The sequence below is a fragment of the Daphnia carinata genome, chromosome 1, assembly GCF_022539665.2.
Source record: "Daphnia carinata strain CSIRO-1 chromosome 1, CSIRO_AGI_Dcar_HiC_V3, whole genome shotgun sequence".
NCBI classification, from domain to species: Eukaryota; Metazoa; Arthropoda; class Branchiopoda; order Diplostraca; family Daphniidae; genus Daphnia; species Daphnia carinata.
In genome coordinates, this window is record NC_081331.1 from 10,511,606 (window position 1) to 10,525,664 (window position 14,059).

Here is a 14,059-nt window from a genome sequence, read left to right on the forward strand (position 1 = left end):
TGCTTCTCACCTTGCTTCTCTTTCAGTGGATAAAACTTCTTGTCTTTCCCGTCTCAACTAAAGTGCAATAATATATAGTGAATTTTGTTATTTAAAATTGAAAATGAGTTTAGAACAGACGGCGTGCGAAGGTGAATTAGAGTAAAAATTTGTCTCATTCTGCTGCATAGCATGGTCTCTAATTAAAGCCCATAAATGATAGTTATAACTTCTTTGATGCACTAGATTTGAAAGCCTTTGAAAGGCGTCTCACCGAAGTAATACAATCCATACAACCTTCCACAATAAGATGGAGAGGTATAATTTTATTTAGTTTTAATCACTTAAAAATGTAAGCCTCACTGTTTCTATCTTTGTAGTTTTGTTGGCATTTATTTCTATCTGCACAGCTGTTGGAGCCTGGCAGTGGCTTGTGGATCCTGAAACTATGCAAGTTTCTTTCCTGTATTCCCTGTACAATCACCTCTTCTTCACCATTGCCTCACTACTGCTAGGTAAGTGTTACATAATTTAGGATTAAAGTGGAACACATTTTAACACGTGAATCTTCGAAGTGTTCTTATTTGTGACTGGGATCCACAAACGAGTAGTTGCCCCTTCAATAGTAGCCTCAAGGGCCAGACAAGTATTGACTGATTTCAACATGTCTTGTGATGACACAGGCAAGCTGATCCTAAAGCCGAGACCTTCATCATGATGTGATTATCATCGTACATGACTAATTGTTCCTTATTTTGTAAATTGGGAGAGAATAGAAAACATCCCTCACCAGCTATTACTTCACAAGTTGCAACTGCTAGACCATGTTTTATTTCCAGCTTTTGGATGAGAGCCTTCACGCATGCGTCTTTCCGCGTTCCCAACACTAGCTGCCCACCATGCACACGCAACAGAATGGTAAGGGTATCTCTCGTTGCTTTCCATGAGTTTTTCAGTTCCGCTGGAAACGTTCTCGTAGTGTGGCATGTGAAAGCTTCGCCGAAAGGAGTTATATAGCTTGTCTTCGTGAGCGACATTTTTGGACTCATTTTCGTCATTCACCCAAACTATCAAATGTAAGGTAACAAAAACCTGTTATTAATGATACATCCACTTTGGATGCTAAACCGCGCTTATCCTGCATCATCAAAAAAAAAAGACAAAAAAAAAATCGTTTACACACTTTAATCGAATTCTATTGGGCGTTCGGTTGGCATTGATCGTTGTAAAAAAAAAAGACATGTTTCATCAGCCTCCAAAAGGAAAAGTTTACTCATGCAAGTTTAATGCAGGGGATGAGTATGTCATATTCGTCTGCGAGCGGATCGCGTGTTCAATCTAATCAACAAGCTTTCTTTTTATTCCTTGTCGTGCCGTCGGGATGGAAATAACGTAGTATCGCGTAAGAAACAGGAAAGGCGCGACATGGGTCTTTCCTCTTCCTTTTTTTTAAAGAAAAAAAAACAAGGACGCAAATGCAATTTGAATCGATCAACTGAAGAACTGGAAATAAATGTGTGAGGCAGAAAGAAAGAGACTCGAGCTCAAGTGTTCCTTTACTCCCTCGACTGCCCTTTCTTTGTGTGCCCAACGAGCTGTAGAGATAAAGAGCTAGCGTGGTAGCTTGCGAGCGGTTCCTATTGGGTATTGTTTCCGTTGATCGCTTCCGCTGATGGAAACATGTCCTTCTATGTCCTCCACAATAACAAGCGAAAACGACAAAAATAAAGATAAGAAGAGGAGGGAAAAAAAAGAGAACTGGATGGAAATCCTTTTTCTGTTTGCTAGTTGTATTGGTTTACTTGCTTGAAAAACTCGACTGCTCAACTTATACGGGAAAAAAAAAATTATTATGTTTTCTTTTCTTCTTCATTTTTGTTTATTTTTTTTTTTTTCGCCCCTTAGCTCCTTTCATGTCGTGCACTTTTTTTTGTATGTGTCTTTGGTCCCGCACCCTTTTCTTTTAAAATCTGTATGTGTGTGTGTGCACGGGTTTTCGGGAGAGAAGTGAATTGATTGTATTCGCTGTGGGAAAAGTTTGTTTTGTGTTTGGGCCACAGGGAGAAAAAAAGGAGTTTTCCTCATTTTAGGCCTTATTACATTGTTGTGCGAATGACGTCCTTTTTCCCCCCCATTTTTCAAAGACACACAAAAAAGTTAGTTTGACTTTGCTTCTGGTTCTTTTACGAATTGGCGACTCCACAGATGTAATTACTTCGAAGCGGGCGGGACTCGGGGATCCAATTCAATGTTCCAATGAATATTTCGTAAAAAAAAAAAAAAAAAAAAGACTGAAAACTAATGTGCCGGGAAAGGTATGTAAGACGCGTGCAAGGAGCGATTACTTGTTTGCATGCAGGTTATTGTGTTTTCCCTATCGTTAATGTTTCCTTTCTTTTATACTTTTGCTGTTACAGCAACGTACCCAATATCATTTTCATCAATTTCTGTTTTTGTTGTTCTGTTTGTAAAATCAGTAACCCCTCCAATTACATCCGTGGAATGGATCCGGTCTCTCCGACGTTTCCATCATCGAATCCACTTGTGCAACATTCCATACCATGAGTGGCAACGTTGTTAATATTATCCCCCCCGCTACTTGCTTTGTTTGTTTGTTGTCTTGTATTTCTTTTTTTTTATCCCCTTTTTTTTCCGCCAAGATGATAGAAACAAGAAAAAGAAAACTTCCAGAGTTTGCACCATCATCCCTACTCGGATGATGAGAAGTGTGTTAGCTTCGGTTCGTTATTGGGCGTGTTTGTTATATGTGACTAGAGCGCTTGTCGCCAACCCACTTCAACTGGCGCCGAGCTCTTCAGAAAACTATTTGGAGAGAAAAGGGAGACGGAGGGCACTCAATCGCAAGACGCCGGCCGTACACACGACGGGCGACGACAATGCACACACATCAACTTTCGTTTGATTTCTCTTCTTTTCTTCTCCATCTTTTTTTTTTTTTTTTTTTCCTTCTTCTATTTAGCCCGTGTTCAGGCGACGTTCTAGTGGTGCTGCTTCTCCTGTTTGGATACAATAGCCGTACTGATTTCTTGCCCTTGTGTATCTGTGTGAGTGTGCGTTGAGAGAGAGAGAGAGAGAGAGAGAGAGAGAGAGTGATTTCTCTTCCGTGAAAAAAGAAAAAAAACGCTGCCGAAGGCGCGGGATGCTGAGCTTCGGAGGGAGGGAATCGTATAAAGGCCGCGGCGCGAATTGATCGACCGACATCACGCACACGGCACCGCTTGGTGTGAAGGGGAGGAAACGAAGTGGAGAGCGACACGCGCAAAAGAGAAAAAAAAAAGAAGCTCATATTGTGCACAAGTGAAGGAAGTATCAAAGTTTAAACACGCATAGAAAATAAAAATGAAGAGGAAAATCTCGTGTCCTTCGTCCGTCTTCATCGCAGTCTCTTCCGTCATTCTCTACGCCAGCTACAAATGTAAGTTCAACATTTCAATCACCCATGTCTATAACTTTTTAGAAGGGGGAAATGTTCTGTCTCTTTTCACCCCACCTTTTTTTTTTCGGGGAGATATTTTTCAATCATTCAAGCTTCAAATTTTTGGGGATTTCATTTTCTCGCAACTGTCATCCTTTTCTTCGATAACCCTTTGGAAATTTTAATAAGTCACTACAAAGTAAAAATCAAAGAATCCATCGATCGCTAACTTTTATCCAAAGAAATGGTATATCCTGATTGGGGAGAAAAAAAGTTTTGAATCCTTTTACCTTATTCAGTTGCTTTTTATACAAGCCTTTTGTACAGCATTTTCTTTTTTTCAAAATTTTTCCTTTTAATCAATTCTAACCATTTCGATGTCGAGTGGATAGACCTGTCGCTATTATGTCTAGTTATAGTACCCTGGCCCCTGAGAATGATTTATTGAAATGCTCTGTTCAATTTATCCGTGACCAAGAAGTTCAGCAATGAACTGAAAAAAAAATAATTGGTTTATATCAGATCGATATGTAAGTTTTATCGAATAAGCAATGACCAAAGGCTTTCCTTTTTTAAAAAATTTTTTATATATTTTTTTGGGTTATGCTTTCTTTTATTTTCAATTTTTTTTATTGCATTGCTGTGCCTACTCGCGTGCTAAAACATGGTGTGGCTGTTGAACGCAGGTGACGCTCTGGTCATCACGCAGATGATTGTACCTAGTCACGTACAACGGGGATCTGACGCCGTGCTCCGTTGCCTCTACGACCTGGACGGCGATTCCTTATATTCAGTCAAATGGTACAAGGGATCTCACGGTACGTACACAAATAGATTATAATAATAACACATGCGAAGCATACATATTTCAACAACAAAAATGTATTGAATTGAATTTTTTTTTTTTTTCGTAGAATTTTTCGGTTACGTGCCTAAGGAAACGCCACAGTTCAGAGTATTCCCTTGGTCGAATTTCAGCGTACACGTGAGTGAATCTTTTTTTTATTTTTCCACTAGACGTTATAAAACTCTCGCCATCTTGTCGTGGATTTTGTTGCTTTGCGCTGTTTGAAAATGAGCGCAATCAGAGTTCCCTGCACGTCTTGTCGGTTGTGTGTTTGCACAGAGTTGCGGCCATCTCTAAAGTTTCCTTATTGACTGATCTTCTTTTGTAAAGCATGTTTAATTACATCCGAGAGTAGAGTTCCTAATACGTCGGCCTGCTGACTATAGCAAAAGGGAAAGGGGAAGGGGGGGGACAGGGCGTGTCTGTGTGTGTGTCTAGTATGTAGTCAGCCATAGTAAATAGTCGAGTACCTATTACTTTAGCAAGTCCCCGAACATACACACATACTTGGCGTATCTGCTACATCGTTTGCGAGTCTATTTATATACTTGCTCTGCGTAGCAGCGATTAAGTGCGGACCGTTATGCGTTTCAGACCAGCTTGTATAAGTAGCCTCATGGAGCAGTTGCTGATTTGCATACCTTCGGGAGAAGAGGGATTGCAAATACGAAAAATAGGTAGATGTTCTGTCACGGTTGGCTTATTTACGTGTACGGAAGGGGCAAATAAGTGCAAGGGGCGAGGGGAAGGGGGTATGTGTCTAGAGAGTTGAACGCTGTGACGTTTCTCGCCCATTATTCATCAATGCAAACTTTCGTTTCCCTTCATCCGTCGAAAGTGCGGGCGCCCTTTACAGAAATGGCCCTACGTCTACTTACTTTAGGCTGGCACAATTAGTCCAGCTTCATTAAGTTGGTCTTATGGCAGGAAACCTTAACACTGATGTGACGTCACACGGGGGTAATAACGACATGCGAGGCTACGCAGTTGCGCAATTTACATTTTCGGGTGTCTTCCGGGAACGAACAAAAAGGAAAAAAAAAAAATGCAGATTATAGATAAACAATTGGAAATGATTTTGTTTTTTGAAAGAAATGCTACTGCCAATTATTTTTAAACCAAAAGGTTTACATCCCAATTTTTGAATTGATTTTCTTTTGTTTGGATGGAAAGACGTTTTGCCCCGATTGCTCTGCTTTTCTCGCTACGCTCTACGCTAAACGTATGCCAAATAATGGTCTTGAAGTCTACACGGGCGATTGCATTTCACTTTGACTTGAACTAAGTTACATTTTCCTTCACTACGACGACTAGAGATTTCGTCTAGTTAGAGAGAGAAGTGAGGTTCATTATCCAACTTCTCTCTTCGTTCCATTTTTGCAGGCAAACTTGAATTCGAATGCGAATCATTCAAATGTGCTATTCAATACGCAAATGCGCGTATGTTATAATAATCATTTTTCTATCCTGCATCCTCTACACTTTACCTCCCACTCGGAAAACAATGATCAAACTGTTGTAAATTGTTGTCTTGGAGTAGTTTTCTTCAATCGTTCAATTCGATTGAGGACATTCGAAACGATCAGATTGGTTTTTTCTTTATATGTTGTTCTTGTTGTTTGTTTTCTCTCCAATTTTTTTTTCCTGTAAAAATCGTAGCTTGCTGGTGGCTGGTAGATAACGTCAGACAGGTTATATTCAAGTGATTGGCGACGGCGCATATCGATGATGGCAGGCTGACGGCCTATTTTTTTGCCTTTCCTTTTTTTTTTTTCGTTCAATAGTTACAACCAAGTTTAGCAGCCCCTCGAAATCCTATAAACATCCACAATGTGTACTTACCTTAAAACGCCGTACGAAAAAAAAGGGCAGCACTGCAGACGCACTCGTTTCATCGAAATGTACATGTATGTCTAAGGATCCAGATAGTCTCGCTCTCTACAATAGTGTACCGCCAGCAGCTTTTACTTTAGACAAACATGACGTCTACGTTTTTACGCATCGGTTATCTATTTGTATATATATATATATATATACCGTATGAGGTCTACTCTGTTTTTTTCTTTGTCGTTCTCGACTTTCTGACATTGTTAATATTTTTCTATGTGTTTACGATTTGAGAGGATCTAACATCCGTAAAAATTGGATTCCATAGGTACCGCTGTGCGTCCTTATGGCTGCTAGGTAGTCATTGAATAACACACACAAAAAAGGGGGGATGTTTAATGTTTGGATGCGCGTATCGATGACATTTAATGTTTATTCTTTCGCGAAATAGCAGACTGTCTTGTGGCACAGTCTTGCAATAAGTGCGGTGCTATTTATTTCACTTTTTGTTTTTCTCGTTTAATAACGCACACCACCAAGTCTTGCATTTGTTGCCGAGTGGTGCTGTCTCATTCGGTTCCCCCCTTTTTTTTTTGTTTTTTTCGTTTGCTCTCGGGTGTTTTTGTTGTGGTTGCACTTGTCGTCTATGGTAATCTGATGGGCGGATCTCGCAGATGTCGCGTCCCATAACATCAATGGGCGGCATCATCTGCTGTGATCACGATCGATTCTTCTGCACCATTTCTCGTTTTTGTCTCGCCCGTGTTTTACGTGTACGAATTTCCCTAGTTGAAGTGCCATAATTCTTATTTATTTACTTATTTGCATTTATTTTTTCCTTTTTAATTTGCACGGGAGCAGTACGACGAGCAGGAAATAGGAAAAGTTCACTTAAAAGCCGTGACCCGCGAAGCTGAAGGCAGGTAATGTCCTAACTGTGCGGTGCGATTCGCACGGCCGGTAGATTCACTTTACATTTGAAATTGGTTGAATATTCCAACTGCTCACAAGTCGGCAAACGAAAATGTATGCTAATTCAATTGAAAAATGGATGACGTAGATACAAGTGCGAAGTATCGACCGAGGGGCCTCATTTCAATACCGACTACCGCGAAGACAATCTCACTGTCTACGGTAAAAAGAAATTTTCAGATCAGCATATTTGATTTGATTATTTATTTATCTGTTCAAACGTCTATCGTTGCCAATGTTTTCAGATATCTACAGCGATGGACCGCTAATGGTGGGCCATCCTACCAACGATTTGAAGCCGGGCAACCAACTGCGTTTCACCTGTTCATTTCGCAAATCGAGACCTAAACCGATTCTTTCTTGGTTCGTTGATAGTCAAGAGGTACGCCACTTAAATTTCGATTGTTTTGGTAGTTTTTTTTATTTGATGGGTCTCAACTCGTTCAGTCTTTCAGTTGCGATGACGACAAACATAAGTTGGCTAGTAAAACCCAACGATGTAGTTAATGAGCTCGTTAAGCAAATTGATGCGCTTTACCGCAAAGCAGAAAACAAAAAAAAAATCAAAGTCAAACAATTTAAAAAAAAAACGAGTTATGGTTAAATGTGCTTTTATCTCGAATCTGTATGGAAATGTATTTCAGACGGTCAACAAAGTAGAATCGCGCTACGTCATGGAGTCTACCCTGTTGGCGGACAAGAAGAGTACTAACGGAAGCGGGCTGGAATTGTGGTCGGCCGAATCTGAATTGAGCATCTGGCCATCGGCCAGGCAGCTGGAAAGAAAATTTCTGAACGTGGCCTGTCGGGCCATCGTTCTCAACGAAACGGTCTACCAGCGAGTTGCATCGACCAATGTCACAACAACGTCAGCGTTGACCGTTCAACTCCAACAGCAGGTGCAACGCTCACGGGTGTCATCAACCTCTTCATCTTCCAGCATGTCACCGGTGAACTCCTCCGGCCAGCAACATCAAGTCTCCGCCTCTATGGCCTCGTCTCAGCACAGCCGCGATTCCTACTCATTCTCAGCGGCCAGCAAAGGTAGGATCATTTCAAATAACAAAGTTGTTTCTCGTTTTTTTTTTGTTTTTTTTTTGCGAAACTGAGTCAAGAAAATCGAAGGCAGACATTTCTTTTTTCTTGTCCATTTTTTTCCTACTGCGATGGCTCCACCTACTCGGCGGATCATTTTCCAAATGTAAGAAGGGAATCGGGTGTATATAGAAAGGATTTCAAACTGTTTGATCGATGATGCTGCCATTGCCGTCTAGAAGGCCGAACTGACGAGTAATCTGATTCGTACCGTCGTCAAATGAAATCTGCCGTTGCTGATGTATAGACGTTACGCGGAAAAGACGGTAGTGCGTAGCTTGATTGAATAGGAAAGAAAAAAAAAACGTGAGATCTATCCGACCGTGCCGTAGGTTTTTTTCTTTTTTTTCCACAATTGCGGGGGCTGTACACATTTCAGGGTTTTAGCTGAATAAGAAAAATCAAACGCGCAGCTACACTTCTTCAAGTGTAATGGAAGCTCCTTTTTCATTTGCTGTTATTTTCGTGAATATTATACAGCTGCTGATTTGTTTATTTATTTTTATTTTTTGCGCGGTTCCCCACTTTCTCGACGCCTTTTGAGATTGGCGCTATTGTTGTGCGTGTTTGCAATTGCGCGGATGGCAATGTAGTTGTACCGAACGATGTGGGCTTGATACATAGACGTTGCCTCATTTCCTTCCATTTCTTTTCCGTGTGGCAGCGATCGAATAGTCTCCGGATATGACGCACACGTAGCTCATATTTTATACAATGATGATGATGATGATTTTTTTTTTCTTTTTCGATCGAAGGGAGATGTGTATGTATTTATATATGTGTCTAATATCAATTGCGAATATTTGTGTACGTCGGTTTACTCGCAGGCCAAGGAGGTTCCAGCGCCGCCCGGCCCATCCTGCTCCTCGTGGAATTATGGCTCTTTGTTGTCGGCTTGAGTGCCGCTCTACTCAGTTGACGCGACGTCGTCCTCGACTGGCATCTTCGCCCATAATATTTTTTTTTTTTTCGTTTTTTTTTTCCTTGATTTTTTTTCGGGCTGAATGAGTCAGCCTGCCGTACACGAAAAGCAAAAAAAAAAAAAAAAAAAAAAAAAAAAAAGGAGGGGGTTGAGATAAAAAAAAAAAATGTTTGTATGTATTTCACTTATGTTGGAACGGAGCCATGGTGATCCCATCGATACTCGTTTTCAATCTTTTATTTTAGTTTGTTTTAGTGCTTGTTCGGGTCACGTGTTTCTATTATTCGTAAATTTTTTTTTCCTTTAATGCAAAATTTGCATTAACTTTTTTTTTTTTTTTTTTTTTTTTTTTACCTCCGTCGCCAAAGATATACATACACCTACATAATATCTAAAGTATCTTTTTTTTTTGCCCCGATTTATCGAGTACCCCCAGTTAGCTTTTCAGGACGATGGCTTATTCGATAGTTCAATTAAAGAATCGAAATTTTTACATTCGCTCTCTTACCTTTAAAAAAAAAAATACGTATCTCCCTGCCGTTCTTCACCAATCCAATTGTCATTTCGTTGAACTACTGTATCAATGTTTTTCTAATGCGAGAAAAATTCCCGATTGCTGCATAATAATACCCGCTCTCCCTGTAAACGCTCTGTATTTGCCTCTTTGTCTATACATTCACAACAAAGTACTTGCAATGATGACGATCAAATCCAAATCATTAAAAACGGTTGAACGTTTGGGCTCAACACAAAAACTCATATATATTATATATAATTGTAATGTATGTCATTTGTAATCGGCTGTGTACCACCATTAATATTGTACGGCCAGTCTCGCAAGATAACGGGGGCGGGGGGGGGGGGGACTTTGGGCTGATGGCTCTTTGCTGCTACTGTGAAATTGAGAGAGTTTGTAATAATACACGCAAGCGTTGCGCTCTAGGCGTGGCTACATTTATCTCCGTTTTTCCATCCGTCTTCTTGTTTCCTTTCTGTTTATGCCGCTTGTTCGTTCGCTTAGCCTCCCGTTGTTTTGATTATACAAGACAGGCTAGTATATTGCTAGTGGCCCTTTATAGACGTGAAAGAAAAAAAAAATGCGATTTTTTTGGGGGGAGGGGGGGGGGGATCGTCATTTGTTTTCCAGTAGGGTCTTAACACCGTGACAAGAACGTTTTACCACCAGTCTTTTTTTTTTTTTTTTTTTTTTTTTTTCTAAACTATCTCTCACACAAAGACGAACGACTTTGAACGGGCTATTGAAATGAGAGGAACAACAGATCTATAAAAGAGAAAGGAATGTAGAATTCTTTTCTTTTTTTTTTTTTTTTTTTTTTTTTACCCTGTTTCGTCTTCTTCCGGCATACGATATCGTTTGCTGTAAGCGGAGCAAAAAAAAAAAATTGAATCTATCTATTGTTCTCACGAAAAAGAGCGAACAACGCGCTGCGACAATGACCTGTCATGGCCGCCATTGTTTCGGCGCTGGGGCCATCTAATATGGTAGTTACTTACATTGCACAGAGGGAGATAGGATAGAAAGAAAAAAAAAACATCCATTCTTCTAATAATAGTGATAAAATGATATCCCAACCAGATCGTAAATTCTTTTTGGCTGTCTTGTCGTTATAGATCCCTATATATCTAGTGTAGTTTACACGTATACCTATATCCTCTTTGGTAGATATGATATCATGGCTCTTTTGCATAGAAGAGGCTCTAAAAAACAATGAATATCGATAATTCATTTTGTACTTTTTCTTGGATAATATAATTTTTCTTTTTAATTTTATAGCTAGGGATTTTTTTGTAAAAATGAGATGGGGGAATAGGACGTGGTAAAAGTTGTATCGATTTAACATCGAACCGAGTAGTCAAATTGAATCTTCTCAAACTGCATTAAAATGAGAATTGTCAAATTTGATTGTCCAGTCGAGCTTTAGTGGCGTTTCCTGTGAACCCCCGCCTTGTGTAGAAAGGATGGACGGAGATGACGGTTTGCAAACCGGAATGATTTCACGATTCAATGGCGGATGAGGGGACAAAAATCGATTCTGTTGAATAGATGATCCGCTGAGTAAAAAAAAAAAAAGCTGAATTTTTCATCTGTTTTTTCTTTCGCAAAGTAGAAACTACGATGACAATAGAGGACCAAAAGAGCTCTCGAAGAAGTGCGAGTAAAGTTGATGTCTCGTACAGTATATTCCAAGAGCTGTCGCCCAATCGAATGCCATATTTCATTCGACCGCGATTTTCTCCTTCCTTTGCTGCTCTAAAAGTTTGCGCCAAAGTCAAACAGTCCCCCCCCCTCATTTTTTATTCTTCACATGTTACGTATGGAACGAAAAACGCCACAATCATTCATCAGAGAAACATAAAGTATGTTTGTTAAAAAAAAAAGAAATCTACTTATTTCTCCCGTTTTATTTCTTCACCTGAGGCCATCGTCGCGCATTTGCTGATTTCCTCCAGCTGCTACCGCAGTTTCGAAGCGTGTCGTTATTCCAACGACAGTTGGAGAGCAATTCACGAGCAGCGGAAAACAGCAATAGGAGGGAAAAGAAAAATCCATAAAGCTATTTTCCATGTCGAAAAAAAAAAAGGGAAGGGTTCACTTAATCACACGTATGTGCATTAAGTCGACGTAGAATATAAATATACTGATGTATATAGGCCCCATCGTAGTTGCTCATCCGCGCAAGACGACGCGCGCGGAAGGCGACGGGATGCGAAGTGGAAAGGGAAGCTGTTGGTTTTTCTCTGTGCCTCTTCAAAAATGCGCGCCTATTTTTTTTTTTTCTTTAAAAAAAAAAATCAGATGTTTCAGACCGCGAAAAGCTTATTGCTGTGGTACTCAAGTCATTTTATTTATTTATTCTTTGTTGTTTATTTTTTCGGTTGGACTGGCATCCGCTTTTGATGCGGTACGTCTCTACACTTGAATATGGAATACGTAACGCGTTTTATTTACGTCTCTCTCTTGGCGTTGACGTTCGAAAACGCTAACAAACCTTTCCTAGCCCGTTTACTGTATCATTAGTGCGGAAGAATATCCGTCGAATTGTCCAGATCTTTTTTTTTTTTTTTTCGAAAAAATTCTGACCTTCAAATGTCTTTGTTCTAGGGGTATGGTAACCTAATGATAAAAAGGTTCGAATATAAAAAAGAAGCAGGTAGGGTACGATATAGCTTTTCATACCCTTCCTCATTTTTCTACGTTGCAACACTTGCTCAGTTTTTATTAGACGTTCAGTGTCGCTAGTCTCACAGTCGCAGCAACATCCTACACAACATCCCACAAGTTTTTTCATCGACGTGAACGAAACCAGTTTTTTGTATTTCCAGGAACGTTATTTAAACTGTTCTTCTGAAAGTGACATCTGTGTAAAGAAATCTGCCCACGTCTTAAGGAGAAAAGGTAAGTCTTTTTTTTTTTTTTGTTTCGATATCTCTAACATTAAACAACTGCCCAGCAAAACAAAACAAACAAACATGTAGAATTGCAGAGCCATGTTTTTAAAATCAATACGGAGGTAAATGATATAAGATACGCCCCTCCCAAAAAAAAAAGTTAGATGAGTCTTATGATGAACTCGTAACGGTGATGGAAACTCTGAAACGAGGGGAGCCAGTTGTAACCACCAGAAACTTTAGCATTGGATATTGCATTAAGTTGTGTTCCATGTCTTATATGATTTAGAGGAAACGACAGTTTCTTTTCCATCTCTTGATCCGTGACTGTACCAGGACGAGCATTACGGCGTCTTCCATTAAGGCAGTGAAAATGGCAATGACTTTTTTGTAGCCATGAAAACTTTATTTCAAAGCCTACGTACACTGGCTGTTTCGTTGTGTATATTTTCTTGTTGTAAACATGAGTTAGTTGCAGGTTTATATGAAGCACTGGTCGATGCGATGTAAAGCACGAAAGATTATATCGTTAAAGGGAAAAGTGGTGCATGTTGCAACAGCCTTAAACTTGTAAAGCAAATAGCTATTAGAGCTGTGCGCGTAGGTAGCCACCAAAAAACTTGTTGCTATATATCACAATCTGATTTTGCTCCCCTTCGTCTGCGCCATTAATTGACCCAATTCAGGCAGTCAGCATCGTCTCGCTTAAAGTTTGAGGCCCGTTTAGCAACGTAATCCCGACCCTATAATACGGTCCTCGTCGGCACGGAACGTGCACACCCTACAAAGTGCCTGCAGTTAGGACTAGTCACGAATGTTTCCTTGCTATTCTTTTTAACGCTCGATGTGTGCTGCGTTTCTTGATTTTTCCAACTTAACTTAGTTGTTTTGATTTCTTTTCTGTTTAACTCTCTATAGAGTTTTGAAATGGATGGAAAAAAAAAATTCAGGCTTTTTATTAGATTGCCAGGAAAGCAATTGTATAGTCTCGTTGATGACGTACAAATGCGTTTTGGCGACAGCTTGTATCCCATTTTTCTCTTTCTGCTTAACACTCATCTTTTCAACTATACAGCTACACTCACTTGTCAAGACTTCCGACTCTCGGGAGATCGTGTTGGCATGCCAAGAGGAAAAAAAAAAAATTCGGACCGGGTGTATTGTACGTAACGCTCCGTAGAAAAAAAAAAAAAAGAGAAAGAAGCCCTTTGTAAAAATCCCTGGATTGCAGCAGTGCTGGACGGAAGAGTTTTTTCCGCTTCTTTTTTTTTTTTTTTTTCATTGATTTTTGTTTTGTTTTCTTGTCAACCAAGCCAGAAAATCTTTGCCTCTTTTCTATATCGGTGCAGTCCAAACAAACTCTTTTTTGTCTGGGATATACACCACTTCGCTATTTTGTGTCGTTCTCAACGTATTGCCAAACATTCAATTTGCACTTGAAACCGTGTGAGTATTACAGATGTCATCGACAGCGATGTATCCCTTACATAGATCCGCACGGATGTAACCCCTATATGTCCACCGTTTTATACTCGAGCACTTTCCCGCTCGTGTGGTACATCTATGTCTT

General features: G+C 39.9%; 2 protein-coding genes across 2 annotated transcripts; both read left to right on the forward strand.

The window, feature by feature from the left end:
- The first annotated feature begins 8 nt into the window (after window positions 1-8).
- On the forward strand, window positions 9-1,418 carry LOC130693073 (nuclear envelope phosphatase-regulatory subunit 1-like). Its single transcript, XM_057516209.2, has 4 exons — window positions 9-131; window positions 226-297; window positions 360-494; window positions 555-1,418. Exons 1-4 carry the CDS (start codon window positions 104-106, stop codon window positions 695-697), a joined length of 378 nt encoding a protein of 125 aa, XP_057372192.1. The 5' UTR covers window positions 9-103; the 3' UTR covers window positions 698-1,418.
- Window positions 1,419-3,066: 1,648 nt separating this feature from the next.
- Window positions 3,067-10,021, forward strand: LOC130692756 (uncharacterized). The gene is made up of 8 exons (XM_057515843.2): window positions 3,067-3,415; window positions 4,102-4,233; window positions 4,330-4,400; window positions 6,951-7,012; window positions 7,150-7,223; window positions 7,307-7,443; window positions 7,706-8,105; window positions 8,984-10,021. The coding sequence occupies exons 1-8, from the start codon at window positions 3,340-3,342 to the stop codon at window positions 9,073-9,075; spliced, it is 1,044 nt and encodes a 347-aa protein (XP_057371826.1). The 5' UTR covers window positions 3,067-3,339; the 3' UTR covers window positions 9,076-10,021.
- The last annotated feature ends 4,038 nt before the right edge of the window (window positions 10,022-14,059 follow it).

What these genes read in the sequence shown, in the direction of transcription:
- LOC130693073 (XM_057516209.2), top strand. Translation starts at nt 104, where the DNA reads ATGAGTTTAGAACAGACGGCGTGCGAAG. An exon ending in TTCCACAATAAGATGGAGAG is followed by an intron (nt 298 to 359) that starts GTATAATTTTAT and finishes CTATCTTTGTAG; the next exon opens with TTTTGTTGGCATTTATTTCT. An exon ending in CATTGCCTCACTACTGCTAG is followed by an intron (nt 495 to 554) that starts GTAAGTGTTACA and finishes GAATCTTCGAAG; the next exon opens with TGTTCTTATTTGTGACTGGG.
- LOC130692756 (XM_057515843.2), top strand. Translation starts at nt 3,340, where the DNA reads ATGAAGAGGAAAATCTCGTGTCCTTCGTCCGTCTTCATCGCAGTCTCT. An exon ending in ATGGTACAAGGGATCTCACG is followed by an intron (nt 4,234 to 4,329) that starts GTACGTACACAA and finishes TTTTTTTCGTAG; the next exon opens with AATTTTTCGGTTACGTGCCT. An exon ending in AGACAATCTCACTGTCTACG is followed by an intron (nt 7,224 to 7,306) that starts GTAAAAAGAAAT and finishes CAATGTTTTCAG; the next exon opens with ATATCTACAGCGATGGACCG.